At 37.1% G+C, this 16,430-nt stretch overlaps 1 protein-coding gene across 1 annotated transcript in view; it reads left to right on the top strand.

Annotated features, from left to right (window-relative positions):
* The window catches only part of SLC9A8 (solute carrier family 9 member A8), a 53,187-nt gene that overhangs the window by 24,039 nt on the left and 12,718 nt on the right, over nucleotides 1–16,430 (top strand). Inside the window, exons 7-11 of the mRNA XM_034413806.3 lie at nucleotides 1,165–1,199; nucleotides 2,040–2,183; nucleotides 3,438–3,576; nucleotides 9,611–9,716; nucleotides 13,654–13,770. Of these exons, the coding sequence (XP_034269697.1) occupies nucleotides 1,165–1,199; nucleotides 2,040–2,183; nucleotides 3,438–3,576; nucleotides 9,611–9,716; nucleotides 13,654–13,770 (541 nt within the window). The remainder of the gene's footprint in view (nucleotides 1–1,164; nucleotides 1,200–2,039; nucleotides 2,184–3,437; nucleotides 3,577–9,610; nucleotides 9,717–13,653; nucleotides 13,771–16,430) is intronic.

The following is a 16,430-nucleotide window of genomic DNA, read 5'->3' as shown; positions in this document are numbered from 1 at the left end:
CAGTGTGTTAATAACCACTGGGACCACCATAACTGGTTAATTCCATAATCTTTAAATTTCGATATTCAGACTTGGCAGTTTGGTGCTTTTTCAAAAGGTAGCTGGACTTTGTTTTTCCTTGAAGACGTTTCACTTTTCATCCAAGAAACTTCTTCAGTTCTGACTGAAGATGACATGATGTGCTGAAAGCACTATTTGTTGGTCTGGCCATAAATTACAATGATTTAATTCCATTCTTTAATTCCATATCTGATCTTATAAAAATGAAATTGCTGCAATGAGCAGATATGTGCTTCATTGAGCTATAAATTAATAACTTTAGGATTTTTTGCATTTCATGCTGAATGCATGAGTATCTTCAATATTTTATGAGAAATTCAGCCTTTCTTGATGACAGCATACTATATTAGTTAGGTCCATGATGGTGAACCTATGGCATGCGTGCCACGGGTGGCACACGGAGCCATATCTGTGGGCACGTGAGCGTTGCCCTAGCTCAGCTCCAGCGCGCATGCACGTGCCAGACAACTGATTTTTGGGCCTTCCGGTCCCACCAGAAGTTGAGAAACGCCGTTTCCTGCCTTTGGAGGGCCTCCGGGGGGGAGGAGGCCATTTTCACCCCCCCCAGGCTCCTAGAAAGCCTGGGGAGCCTGGGGAGGGCGAAAAACAGACCTACCGTGCCCACCGTGCCATCGTGTGCCAAAAGTGGGGGGAGCGCGGGGGGTTGTGCATGCATGCACAGGGGGCGGGGCACATTGAATTATGGTGTGGGCACATGCGTGTGCAACCCCCCCGCACTCTCCCTGCTTTTGGCACGCAACGGCAAAAAGGTTAACATCACTGAGTTAGGTCATAGGAATGCTCACCACAGCTTTATTGAACGCCAGGCTCTTGAGGAAGACCAAAAGGCAGCTTTTCTTGAAACATACAAAAATCCACATCAGGGCAATACCTTGGTGAGAATGGAAGATTTACGTACCAAGAAAATTTTCATGGGAAGTAAATCTGACAGTTTCCTCATTTTTGAAAACACAGAATCCATCTGTAAACTCAAACAAGCAAACTCACTTTGTGATCCTTGAGCAAATACGCTAGTTTCTTAATAGATGGAAAAGAGGAGAATTAACATTTATAAGATGTTTCTGTTTTTCTCAATTTTTCTAGGCTGATGTAATTTATAAACTGAATATGACTGACAGGTAAGTTTTGAGAGAAATCTATATAATCTTCGTGTGTTTGTAAGAGTCTTCAAGCTGCTGCAGTGAACACAATGACTGCATTTATCTATCGAGCAGTATAGTTAGACAGGATGCTGGTTGCTATACTTGTGGCCAATGTTAAGTTCAGTGATGATATAATGCTTAACTAGGGTTTAAGTAGGGTAGATGGAAATGTGAATCAAAGAGGATATGGCATAGCAATGTGCCTTCAGCCTTTTAAATATAAAGAAGAGGTCATTGTTTCTTAATTTTAATATACAGCACCAGATGACTTGCATCACATGTCTAAATCTTTATTAGTTTTGAAAAATCCTAGAGAATGTCTGAAAGATTACTAGAAGAGAGCAAACCTCTATATTTTAAGGATCTGACAAATTAACAGCAATGATTAGACAGATACCATTGTAATTATATATTATGTTGTGTATTGTTTGTTTAAATGTTATGCTTAAATAGAAGGGATACATGTGATGATAAAAGTTCTCAAAAGATGTCTGGGATGTTCTGTTAAACCAGAAAAGAAGGCAACCTGTTAATAATAAATATTAAATTAAAAATTTAGATTGCTATAATGAATATATGCCATTGAGCAGGTTGATTTTAAATATTTGGAAAAAATATGCTATTTTTATTTTTCTTGTTGATAATTGTTAGTTTACATTCATCTTCTGTTAAAATGAGAAAAAACATTAATGCAGTCCAGGATAATGATGATTTAAATCCATTGATGCATTTCAGGCTTGCTGAGTAAGCCTCAAACCTCAATAGCATTTAATAATTCAGACATTAAGTTAATGTATTTATTGTATTTCCTAACAGTTTTGCCTTTGGCTCCTTGATCTCTGCTGTTGATCCAGTAGCTACTATTGCTATCTTTAATGCTCTTAATGTGGACCCTGTGCTTAACATGCTGGTCTTTGGAGAAAGCATTCTCAATGATGCAGTCTCAATTGTCCTGACAAAGTAAGTACATTCATGTATATGGAACAAAAAAAAATCTTTTGAAATTAATGCTCATTTAGACAAAGAGTAATGTGATTCTTTAAACACTACTTATTTTAATGCAGTAAACATGCATAATATGCACTTATGCTCTTTTGGTTAGCATGCTTTTTAACCATCACTCCTCCTTAATTGTCACATTGATACTTGCCACCCACTCTCATATAAAACAGCCCAATTATTCTTTCTCTTAGGAGCTACAGAAGTACAACCTATATTTAATTACACATAAGGGCAGGAATTTGTGTTGGGGACATTCTTCAGCACTATAGTCTTTATGAATTCCTTTTAAAAATTCTATGAGAAGCTGGTGTGTAAATTCATTCTGCTTTCATGGCTTATAATTGTTTCAGTATTAGTTTCTGGGTTTGAGACCAGAAATGGAGTTATTTTGTAGATGTTTACAAAGCTCAGTTTTTAATAAATCAGTAGGATATGTTGGGCAAAATGGGTACTTTCTGATTGCTTGGTTTGAAAGTCATGTAGGTGAAAGTAAATATTCTTGATTAATTGGATGCTGTGCCTAAGGATATCATTATATTTTATTTATTTTTAAAAGCTTTCTATAGATGGCTTCCACGCATACATATTAATATTGTCTGATTTGTCAAGGATCTAATTCTTCCCATCTTAGTCATATTAGGATCTGGAAGTACTTTAATGAAGTATATTCATTCATTTCTTTCCTTCCTTCCTTCCTTCCTTCCTTCCTTCCTTCCTTCCTTCCTTCCTTCCCTCCCTCCCTCCCTCCCTCCCTCCCTCCCTCCCTCCCTCCCTCCAAATATAAGCTTATTTCCCTCCCATTTTCTCATTTGCTTGAGGATCAGAAGAGCAAGCATCTTATTTTCGATTCTGTAATATTGTACCTTCTGCCTTTTTTCTTTGTCTGTGAAAGATCTGTTAGAAGGATTTCATTTCTTTTGCTGTAAGTAGGTACCCTCCTGGCTTATTTTGTACCACTGTTAATAATAATAGAAAAAGCAAGTGCAGGCATCCAGATCTTTAGAACAGCTGTGTTTCCCTTTGAAAAATAGTGCATCTTGACTTGAGTGAATGTCTTTTGTCATTCCCCTAGACATATTACAGTGAAAGCATTTTAAGAGCAATTTCAACAATAACACCAAAAATAAAGTAATTATGGATTCTGCATTCCATATCCCAGACTTAAGATTCTAATTCCTTTGGTTGTCTTTGTTTTTTTATTATCATTCTCAGTACAGCAGAAGGTTTGACGAGAGAACATACATCTGATGTAAGTGGATGGCAAACCTTTTTACAAGCACTGGCTTACTTTCTGAAGATGTTCTTTGGTTCTGCAGCACTGGGGACACTGACTGGTCTTATTTCTGCATTAATATCCTTTGCTTTTAGATAAAATAAATATTTCTGAAGATGATTATTCTTTTAAAACATAACATTTTTCATAGCAAGTGTTAGCTAGTAACAATTTCAGATTTGCATGAAACTTATATTTGTACAAGACTTTCATTAAGGCCCAAGTTGCTCTATAATAACTCATCATTTATGCTGATGCAGTGTTGCTGGCTGGGGAATTCTGGGAGTTGAAGTCCACCCATCTTCTAGTTGTCAAGGTTGAGAAACACCATGCTAATGGATGAGACTAATATATGATTTTCCAGCTGTAGTTTTAGTACAGTCATTATATTTTCAATAACATGTTAGTGCATGTTTCAGTTTTCAAATGCATTAGATATCTGCTTTTATTTTCATGTTGGCAGCTTTAGAATTGAATCCTGAAATTATCCTAGTCTAATTAGTCTATTCGGCTAATTGGCCTGGCTCCTTTAGTGTAGAATTTATGTCAGACAAAGGGTCTGATTTTTCATAGCAGCTTGAATTGATTTTCTGTTATAATATGTACTGTATATTTCATCTTTTCTCCTGTTCCAGTAGTATCTGGTCAAGTAAAGCATTGTTCCATTATGGTCTGAGTTTTTCTTTTCCTATAAACAATAGAATTCCATAATTCTTTTGTTGTTGTTGAAATATATGTTTAATTTAGTTATTTTGTGTGCAAAGAGTTGATAATGGTTAAGATGCTAGTGATAAGTAACAAAACTTACATTACTTCTACAGTGTAGATTGGAAGGGGAATTGTAGGAACACAGGAATAATAATAACAGCACCAGCAACACAAGAGTAATCTTTATTATGACAATTGCTAAGCAGTATGAAAACATAGAAAATAATAGAATCACAGAGTTTGGCTGGGTCATTCATTGACACTAAAATATCCCTCAGCGTCACATAAAGTAAAAGGAAGCCCACAATGTCTCTAGGTCAGTGTTTCTCAACCTGTGATCTGCGGGCCCCGGGAGGGGAGGGATGTTGTCACAGGGGGTCCCTAGAGGTTTGAAGAAATGTTATGATTTAAATCTTGAGTTAATTCTTGCAGGGGGGGTGGGGTCATGGCCATAGTCTGAGGCCACAAAGGGTATTTAAAGAGGGTCCCTGGCAAAGAAAAGGTTGAGAACCACTGCTTTAATTGGTTGTATCGTGAACTGTTCTCATTGTTCAGATTTATTTTTGTCACTGAACATGCCTTCCTATCAGTCTTTTATTATTTGGTGAATGATTAATGTTAATACTTCTCTGTTGAGCCACAATCTGGCTACTTAGTATATTAAGGACATTGGACATCTTCTCATGAAGATTCAACCTATTATTGCTTAGCCTTTTAAGCAATGAATTCTTTTCCGTTTTTTCTGACTAGCAGCTGAAAATTGACAGAAAACTATTAGGCTATGATATGCTTGAGGCCATGAAGACTTTTATGTCACTTCTCAGGATTTCTCTTGTAGGCATCAAAGATTGAGGCAGACTTCAGCTTCATCACCTCCCATTTAATTATACTCTCAATTATCTTTGTTGTTTTTACATTTATTAAAGAAAGCCTCCAGTAATGTTATATAAGTCCAAATTCCACATAACTGACCAGCAGGAGTATTAAATAGTAGTAGACGTAAAGTTATTTGCTATGGCTGGACTGTGCCTATGAGAAATTCATGTTTATTTTTGGTCATTTTAGTGCTTTATGCATTCCATCGATTAGACAAAATGCATTATGTCTAACAAAGGAAAGCCTTAATTGGACAGTTCCAAATAGTTTAGACTACAGTCCAGCTCCCCTTTTAACCACCATTGCCCTTAGTCAAAGATTGTAATAGTTGACATCTGGAACATTTGGAACAGAGTATCTCACATTGGGAGGTTGGTTGAGAGCAAATAGGGATGCAATGGACAATTTGGTGAGTTTTATTTTTTATTTTTCATGATAAGCCAGTAAAAAACATTTTTATTTCTGTGGATTCAATAGATAACATTGTCTTGTTATCTAAAGAATATTTATATGTAGCTCAGGGTTGAACTGTGTAAACCTTGATGTTCTCTGAATTTTGTTGTTTTCTTGCAGATATTTCATTACCGAACTAGATAACATTTTCACTGCTAGAAAGAAATGGGGTTTGCTCTGTTTATATGAGCTCTGGTGGCACAGTGGTTAGAATGCAGTACTGCAGGCTACTTCTGCTGACTGCTGACTGCCTGCAATTTGGCAGTTCGAATCTCAACAGGCTCAAGGTTGACTCAGCGTTCATCCTTCCGAGGTCGGTAAAATGAGAACTAAGATTGTTGGGGGCAATATGCTGACTCTGTAAACCACTTTAAAGAGAGGGCTTTAAAGCATTGTGAAGCGGTATATAAGTCTAAGTGCTATTGCTATATACAATAGCTTGCCCTATCAGAGTTGGTGGGCATGTTGTTTTTTTCCTTGGTAGTAACTTGATTTGTTTACTGCTTGATTGTTTGTCTGAGTTGGAGTTTCTTGGTTTAGGGTATTGATTATTGATCCATTGTTTGTCTAGTGTTAATTTTGCTAATCCCGTTTTATGTGGGTGGTGATTACTTTGTTCTTTTGTTTCTTGTTTAGCTTTTTTATTGTTTCTTTTGAATGGCATGTAAACTTTATTTATCTTTATGAACCTGTTGGCTGATTTGTCTGACTGGCAAGCTGTTTTGGATTTAGCTTGGTCTAGGATGCTCACAGTTTTTGAGTTGAAACTATGGTTAGGTCTACCCATGTGTTGTGAAATTATGGAGTTTTCATCATGTCTTCTGACTCTTAGTTACCATTCATGGATGCACTTTGCTAGTTTTCAGCTTGTTACATACATAGATTGTTACAGTCCTTATACTGTAGTTGTAGATTGCTCCTGTTTTTACTTCTTGGGTTACTGGGTCTTGGGTTACTTCAAATGTTTTGGAGGGTTTTAGTTGGTGTCACATAGTTAGCTATGTGATAAAGAGCCCTGGTGGCGCAGTGGTTAAGTGCAATCTTTGAGACAAATTCTGCCCACAGCCTGGAGTTCGATCTGGATAGGGTTCAAGTTTGACTCAGCCTTCCATCTTGCCAAGATCGGTAAATGAGGACCCAGATTGTTGGGGGCAATACGTAAACGAAGCTGACATTGTAAACCACCCAGAGAGTGCTGTAAAGCACTGTGGGGCAGTATATAAGTCTAAATGCTATTGTTATCGCTATGTGATGCCATGTGGTTGCGATAGTCTGTTGTTTCTGAGATGCTTTTGATGTATGATAGTATTAAGCATTTCATAGCTTGAGTTTGTTGTGAGTTGAGTCATCAACCAATTTTTTATAAAGTTGTGAGGTTATCCTGTTCGTTGGAAGTTGTATAGGCAGTCTGTTTAAATTTTTCTGGTGTTCTGAATTGCTGCAGTGCGTTTGTGATCATCTAAATAATGTTCTTACACAGCTCTTCTTTTTTGTATATATATAATATATACATATGCATATGCATATACATAATATAGATTGAGGTTTTTAAAAATAGTAAAAATAGACAGGCAAAAAGAAAAATAATTAAAAGGAAAGTTTTAAAAGAAAAAAGTGCAGAAACAAAAAGGAATGAAAAAATAAAGACAATAGAAAAAGAATGACTTCCAACTTTTTTTGATACAGATATAGATGAAGAATACTTCAAACTCTTACTCTAAAATTAACAACAGTCAAACATTATTTCTGTACTGCTATGTGATTCTAATATATAATTCTAATGTTCTATTTCCAAAATCGCAATTTAATTTCTTTCATCTTTTTCCTCAAAAAGTCCAAAAGTGATTTCCTGGTAAAAATAAAATTGGTCGAAGTCTTTTTCTGTAATCAAAGCTGTCAATTTCATCATTCCCGCCAATCCCTCAGTTTAATCATCCATTCTTCCATTGTTTGTATTTGTAAGACCTTCCACTTTTCTGTATATAAGGTGTTCCTCTAATTTGATGATATATTTCTCCAATAATTGAAAATAGAGAGTGAGGCAGAGATTGATGAATGCCATGATTCTCTGTATTTTGATATTTGCATATTTGATTAGATTGAATGTCTTGTCTGCTGCCATGGATTCTTTCACTTGTTCTTTGTCTACAGATATAAAAAGTGCTGTGACATTGAATGAAATCACAATTTCATCTTCTATTTTTATGTCTTTGATTTTCTGTAGGCACTGTGGTGGCTTGATAGAATATTTGCTCCCCTCTACGAACTTCCAAACTTTTTTTGTAAGCTCTTTAGCTATATTGTATTTTGGAGTCCCTGGTAAATGATACAATTGGACAAAGAAGTATTCAGTCTTGTATATTTTGGGGTGTCCATAGAAGTGTAGGAATATGAGAGCTTTTCATCCACTGTTCTTTTTTTCTGATTGACCTTGGTTGGAGTATTTAGAGTTCTCTTGATTAGGTTATCTACTGCCTGTACTGGGTTGGTGTTTATTGGTATGTAGGTTTCTGACTTCCAGTAATTTGGTTTTTTGTATGTATTGTGATCTGACCATTATAACTTTTGTTGCTGAGAGGATGATGGTTTGGTCCTTCTTTAGATGTCTATGGAGATTCTCAGTCATCTAGGTCATGGTTGTCCCAAAGGTGCTTTTTCAAGAGGCAACTGGACTTTCTATTTTTTTTTTTTTAAACGTTTCACTTCTCATCCAAGAAGCTTTTTCAGCTCTGACTGGATGGTCAGATCCTTCCATTCCCCACCATCCAGTCAGAGCTGAAGAAGCTTCTTGGATGAGAAGTGAAGCATCTTCAAAGACAAACCACAAAGTCCAGTTACCTTTTGAAAAAGCACCTTTGGGTCCTTCTTTAGGTTTTTTTGAGGGCTGCTCTGTCCTCTACTTTGAGTTGGTTCTGATTCTTTGTTTGATGGTGGTCTAATTGTCTACCTTATGTTTTGTCAGGTCTCTGTGGCAAGACCTGTGGTTTTAAATGGTGCTTCTAAGGCTTCAAATTCTAATCAACCAGCATAATTTATGTTAAAGTTGAGGCCTTTTTGTGCGATCTTGTGTGATGTGGTAGATAGTGAGTAACTGGACATTTTTATAACCTGTTCAGGTACCTCTTTGCTTCTAGGGTTCACCTTGAACATTTTGGTTTGGAGTTTTATTTTCCTTTTTCTAGCTTCTGTTAAGGGTTTAATCTTGATGGTGGTTGTCAGCATTTTTATGTGTTCTGAGATCATAGCTTGTTCTAGCTATTTGTGTTTTGTGTTTTATCTCAGATTAGAACTTTAACTTTTTGTTAAAACACAAAAGGTGTTATGTGTTATCTCAAATTGGTAACTAGAAATTTGTGTGAGAAATTACATTCATGTATTATCAAGATTTTAGATCACAGCAGGATCAGACAACCTGTTGTCTTTAGATGTTTAAATTAATGTTGACTTTCATTCCATTGAAGTGTTTAGATAATGCTTTCAAATAAGTTAAAACCACATATATAGAGTACAAAGAAACTCACTGTGGAATTGTTTTCTATCTTAAAAAATATGTAGTCCAGACACACTTACCCATCTGCCATTAGAACCTTAATCTGTTAGAAAATGATCACTGTTAATTATATTTTCAGCATCTCATATACTGAGAGTTACAGTTGTATGTAAGGATATTTAAACTTTGTTGAAGTCTGCAAAATTTAAGAAGTTTAACAACTACAACATTATTTTCAAGTGAGTTCTTAAATATAATTATTAGGTATAAAGCTAATTATACCTAATATTATAAAGTTAAAGGCCCTCTTTTATAATAAAATCTTTTTTCTATGCACTTTGTTAGAAGTTTTAAAAATCCTCTAAAAATAATTCCGTGTTGCACAGAGCACCATAACCTGGTAGCTTCCCTTATTCCACTTGAAAAAGTCCATCAGCTAAACAGTATGAAGAAAAATAATTGCACTGTATGATTCAACATGAAATGCTAAGCTTTCTAATGGGGCTCTAATGACAAATGAGAACTTCCTAATTATCTGACTTTTCCATTTCATCTTCTTATTTTACTTAACCGTTTGTAATTAACGTACTGAAACATATTGATTTACGAAAAACTCCTTCCCTTGAGTTTGGAATGATGATTATCTTTGCATATCTTCCTTATGGACTTGCAGAAGGAATTTCTCTCTCAGGTAAGTTGCAAAACAATTTCCCCTGAAGTTATATATATATATATTCATTTACTTGGACTTCAGTAAGGCATTTGATAAAGTAGACCATAACCTACTACTAAATAAAATAGAAAAATGTGGGTTAGACAGCATCTGATGGATTCGTAACTGGCTGACCAACCGCAGTCAACATGCAGTCCTCAATGGAACTGCATCTACATGGAGGGAAGTATGCAGTGGGGTACTCCAAGACTCTGTTTTATGCCCAGTACTCTTCAACATCTTCATCAATGGTTTGGATGAGGGGATAGATGGGGAACACATCAAATTTGCAGATGAAACCAAGCTAGTAGGAATAGCCAACACTCAGGAAGATAAGCTTAAGATACAGAAGGATCTTGACAGACTTGAACATTGGGCACTATCTAACAAAATGAAATTCAGTGGTGAAAAAAGTAAGGTTCTATGCTTAGGCAAGAAAAACAAAATGCACAGGTACAGTATATGTGGTACCTCGCTCAATAGTAGTAACTGTGAGAGGGATCTTGGAGTCCTAGTGGACAACCATTTAAATATGAGCCAGCAATGTGCAGCAGCTGCGAAAAAAGCCAACACAGTTCTAGGCTTCATAAATAGAAGGATAGAATCAAGATTACGTGAAGTGTTAATACCACTTTATAATGCCTTGGTAAGGCCACACTTGGAATACTGCATCCAGTTTTGGTCGGCACAATGTGAAAAAGATGTGGAGACTCTAGAAAGAGTGCAGAGAAGAGCAACAAAGGGGACTGGAAGCTGAAACATATAAAGAACGGTTGCTGGAACTGGGCATGTCTAGTTTAATGAAAAGAAGGACCAGGGGTGACATGATAGCAGTGTTCCAATATCTCAGGGGCTGCCCCAAAGAAGAGGGAGTCAAGCTATTCTCCAAAGCACCTGAGGGCAGGACCAGAAGCAATGGGTGGAAACTAATCAAAGAGAGAAGCAACCTAGAACTAAGGAGAAATTTCCTGACAGTTAGAACAAGTGCACGCTCAGCGAACCGGTTGTTAGACCGGTTGAATCCCACCACTGCCCTAGAGATTGAATTGACACTGACCTTTGCGGTTCCGTAAAACAGTTAAGACTTCGCTTTTACAGGTACACCTGGGATCTAATGTGTTGAATTTGTCCTTCCTGCAGAGAAAAGTTGTTTTTAATCTTAATTATTGAACTCAGGCATGTAAGCTGCTCAGAGCCAGTTTGCAATTGAAGCAGCATAAAAGCCTGGAAACTAAGCTAAAATAAAATTGTACTAAGCTTGTATTTAAAGATACTGTTCAGTCGTACATTAAAGGAAGACGAAGCCTGAATGTTAGTGAGAATCCAGGTACATAAATCTTTTTCACTGCACTTTATTTGGTTGGGATTTTTGTATTTTTGGAGTTGGAATGTTTACTTCAGTAATGTATGTAGATAGAAAAATGTGTAATTATTTTAATTGGATACACTAGCAGTATATCAAATTGCTTGAACCAGAAAAGAAGAAAAGTGATCTGGAAAGTATATCAAATTGCTTGGACTGGAAGAGGAGAAAAGGAAGAAGACGATAACAATTTTGAAGGACCAAAGTTTTCTCACAATCAGAAACAACCTCTTTTGCACAGAATGCTAAATTAAGTAGCTAGTGTGGTTATTTTAGTAATCTACACTGTACGTTATGTTAGAGTCTGGGATAATAGACCATTTCTACAAAGTAAACCTTTGATGTTGTGATTTGGCCTCAGTCAAAAGAGATTTACTATGATATCTTGTAAAGAGCAAGATTTTAAACTATGTGTTTATGATTTAAAGCCGCCTTATATATCTGCAGGTGCAGAGAGAATTTGGTCCCAAATACGCCTCTCCATAAGTACACTGTGCCTATCATTAATCTCAAACATCTCACAGAGTGAAATATATGTGGTCCTGCAAGTAGCTGTTTGTCCCCTGTTTTTCTAGTTGTTGCTGTATCATTGGTTAAGAAACACCATGGGCACTTACTGACAACTGTAAAGTCTAAACATATTTGTATGCCTGCTGATTTTATCAGAAAGCATCTGTTTTGATAGCTATAACCACTTCTGTCCAATTATGATAGCACTTGCAACTTTGCGTATGCAACTCAGAGTGGATTTTACAGCTGTTCTCTAGTCCTGAAGTAACCTCTGGAGAGCCAACGCTTGGTTTTTTGTTTTTTTATAGCCGTTTCATTCCAAATAACATCTTGGGAATTGTAATGGAACTAGTAATTAAAATTCTGGAGCACTTTCACTAATAGGATCATAATCATTCAATGGAATATTAGATTTGAATTGGATAAAATGAATTATGTAATGCAGCAACTAAAAGGATTATGATGAATTTGAGGTTCACTGAATCTGTCAGCTGTTATCAGATCACAGTTGTATTCTCATTTTATAGCAGCTTTGCCATCTCTCTTTTTTGGTATAATATCAAATACGACTTCTTCATTTTCTATGCATGAAGTTTGTTTTTGTATTCTGGGAATAAACAAACAGCAGTGTCAAATGACATCAAGTTGGGATCTGGTAGTATGATCCATATGATACTGGTTCCATGGAATCTCCATTCAGTCTCTGCAGCATTGGAGTAGCTTGAATAATTTCTTCTAGCCCTGAACAGAATATATAGGAAGTGCATGTGAAATGAAGTAGTAGCTTTGGATCAATTCCCTCAATAAATCAAGTATAATGTTTTTGAATTATTTGTTTAATTGGGTTCTCTATCTAGTTTTAGGACTTGTGTGGAGAACAGATCATCTTTCAGGTTTTATTTTTATAGCAATAGCACTTAGGCTTATATACATTCTTATATATATGCTCTACTGCACTCTCTGAGCAGTTTACAATGTCAGCCTATTGCCCCCCAATATCTGGGTCCTCATTTTGCCGACCTCAGAAGGGTAGAAGGCTGAGTCAACCTTGAGCCTATGAGAATTGAACTCCAGATTGTGGGCAGAATTAGCCTGCAATACTGCATTCTAACCAGTGCATCAGATCTCCTACATATTGAAAATTCTAAAGGTTTCCTGAACTATTAAGCTCTACTGTATCAGAAAGATCCAATTATTTAGTATGTTAGAGTAATAGTAAGTAGTTGTAGCCCTTAGTCATATGGGAGTGTGAGTATAATTTGGAAGAGGAGAATATAGTCTTCTTCAGAAGCTGAAATTCAATAGATGCGAGAGGAAGATTGGTCGCAAAGAGGCCTTTTCAATCCTAGCATTATTTTCCTGCAAACATTACCACATTCTCCATATTGAAAGAATGAGAATGTTGTTTATGATGAAACCAATATCTATAATCTATGGTTAAGCCTCAGTTTGTCTATTCTCCTTGATTCTGTTAACTTGTATTTGTTTGCCTATTGTTGGCCTAATGGAAACAACTTTCAAAGTGTGGTGATATTTTGGGTCCTTTATATATACTATATTGCTTTTCTGATAACTGGAATTATGTAATTGGGAGGGTAATTATTTTGTAATTTTTAGGGTTGGGTCTTTATTTACAGTAGAAAAATATAGATTTGATATTTCACATAGAGTAGCGATATTCATCAGACTTAAGTGAAAGCACTTACTCCCAGTGCAAATAGAAAATTCCTGTGTAAGCAGTCCAAGTCCTTCCAAGGTGCTAGCTGTCCCCAATTTTGAAGTACACTGTGAAAATATTACATATGTATATTTAAGTGCTTTTGTTCCTTCAGCAGTTGAGCGAAAGGGTTGAGCTACTCTGGGCAGCTGGTCCAACTCATGTTGTTGAATTGTGCAGCTGCTAGACCTGAGCTTTCAACCTGAAACACTACTTTCCCCATTCTTGAACAGTTCTGATTATTTATTGGATTGCAATTAGTAACAATTTAAGGAAAAACCTGATTTTATATATAGGTATATCTAATGGTGAATTTTTTCTTCCAGGTATCATGGCTATCTTGTTTTCCGGCATCGTAATGTCTCATTACACCCATCATAATCTTTCTCCGGTTACACAGATCCTAATGCAGCAGACTCTGAGAACTGTTGCATTCATGTGTGGTAGGTGCTGTCCATTGCTTGGATTCTTACTATCAAAGCAGACTTTTCCAAATGCTTCCTGATTATCCTACCAGTTTTTGCAGTGGCAATCTACTACATAAGTGAAATACTTTAATTTAAACATCAAATATGTTTCAATTATGATTGCACATTTTTGTCCTGCCAGTTGACCAGGAACTATGGTCAATGGAGTTGAGAGTTCTCTCTACAGGTGTTCCTTAACTACCATTCATTTAGTGACCATTCAAAGTTGCAACAGCACTGAAAAAATGGACTTACGACTGGTCTTTGCATCATTGCAGCATCCTCACAGTCATGTGATCAAAATGTGGGTACTTCAATCAGAATAGAGCTGGAAGGAACCTTGGAAGTCTTCCACTCCAGCCCCCCCCCCTACGCGTCCTCCATCAAGCAGGAGACCTTATGCCTGTGATAGCAAACCTATTGCATGTGTGCCAAAGGTGGCATGCAGAGCCCTCTCTATGGGCACATGTGCTGTCGCCAGCTGCTCTTCCGGGTTCCGTTGTGCGCATGCGTCCTGGCCAGTTGGCGGTACGCATGCATGCGTCGGAACCCGGAAGAGCAGCTGGCCGCCGTACGCATGTGCACCGGCCAGCTGTTCTCTTCCGGGCTGCGGTGCACGTGCTCCAGTTTCGGCACTCGGTGCCAAAAAGATTAACCATCACTGCCCTATACCATTTCAGACAAGTGTCTGTCCAGTCTCTTAAAAACCTCCAGTGATGAAGCACCCACAACTTTTGAAGGCAAGACGTTCTACTGGTTAATTGTCCTCACTTTTAGGAAGTTTCTCCTTAATTCCAGGTTGCTTCTCTCCTTGATGAGTTTCCATCCATTGTTTCGTGTCCTGCTTTCAGGTGCTTGGGAAAAATAAATTGGCCCCCTTGGCAAATGGCATGCATGTATATTGACTACAGCGCCCTGGGGTCATTGATTGCCACTTGTGACTTTCTCAGCTTGTTCCTGCAAGCTATGTCAATGGGAAAAATTGGGTTTGCTTAACAATCCATGATTTATTTAACAAATGCAGTGATTCACTTAACAACTGTGGCAAAAAAAAAAGGTTGTAAAATCAAACACAGCTCACTTAACAACTGCCTTGCTAAGCAATGGAAATTCCGACCCCTATTGCAATCAGTTTTATTTATCAATATTTTTATTGCAATCAGTAAATTGTTGTTGACCATGTTGATTGGATTTGATTTCATATTATTACCTATACTTTATAGGAAAAGCTGACCCTTTCTCATAAAGTCATCAAACAATGTATGTGCCAATAAATTGCATATAATATAGTATGTTTTATTTTTATTAACAGTGTTAAAGCATAGGAATGGCAGTATGTTAACATGAGCTTATGGATAAAATCAAATGATTTTTTTTCCTGGTCCATGTTTGAGGGACACTTGAAATTCTGCAGGTGTGGCTGAAGTATAGTAAACCTGCACTTGCCCAAGTCAGTAATGAAAGAATTTGGGAAGTGTGTCAGCAATACCTGCAAGACTGGGGAGTATCACTCTGGAAGATGCCTATCAGTTCTTGGTGACTCATTCTCAAATTCCTCCTCTCTCATCTAGTCTAATGTCTCAGAATTCAGGGGTGTCAAACTTGCGGCCCGCGGGCCAGATACATCACGTGCTGGCCATGCCCATCCCCAGTTTAGCGAAGGGGAAAAAGTCATGATACGTCACATGACGACATGCCGCGGGTTTGACACCCCTGTCTCAGATGCTCCTGGCCAGATAAATGTATTTTAAAAATAGTTTTGAAGGTTGCGGAGTTTGTCTCAGCAGATGGCAGCATATTGCTGTCCTTGCTTTGGTTCAGAAGGAGATTTTACATTATGACTTGTATAGCTACTCAGACATTTGGTAGGCCCCATTTGATCCAATAGGACTCCCAACTAAGCATGTATACCATTGCAGCCTTAAACATTACCGTTTGTAATCATTGATTGATTTATATATTTTTTGTGATTTCAAAGACATTCAGAATGTGAATTATAGGTAAGAGGAAGCAGAGCTGTTCCTTTAACTGTGGGAGCATTTCTTCACCTCAGTTCTCAGAACAGACCTACTAATATAGAGTCTGCCAAGCAGAAAAGTCACCTTTACTGACAAGGGGGATAAAATGTGCTGTAAATCTTGTCCTCTCTTCTCCTCCAAGCTCTGGCTAAGTCTTGCCAAAAGATTAATAACAAAACGGATTTCTTTGACTTTTTTCTCGCCTCTAGGGTACTTTTAGATGATAGAGAGGCAACATGCCTTCATTTCCATTAAAGGATTATAGATACAGTACCAGGAAGCTATTTGAAAAGGGGGGAAAATTACAGGCAATAAATTCATGTGGTTCTCTGTACTCTGTCCTTTCTTAGCTGGCATTTTTTTAAAAAATTATTTATTATTTAGAAGATATTAAGCTAAACATAGTATTAATGATAGGGCCAGAGGTGAAAAAAAAATTCTTACCATTTCATGGATGCAGGAATCTGAGGCAGTGCTACACAAAAATAGATAACGCAAGCACAAAACCTGCATTGCTAGACTAGATCACATTTTCACTGATCCTTTCTTTACCTGTGTTCTTTCACAATAGCCAGCAATAGCCACAATAGATACTACCAGAGACACATGACCAGAACT

Source organism: Pantherophis guttatus, chromosome 3, assembly GCF_059756535.1.
Source record: "Pantherophis guttatus breed Tessera chromosome 3, ASM5975653v1, whole genome shotgun sequence".
NCBI lineage: Eukaryota > Metazoa > Chordata > Lepidosauria > Squamata > Colubridae > Pantherophis > Pantherophis guttatus.
This window is presented reverse-complemented; position numbering and strand designations above follow the sequence as displayed.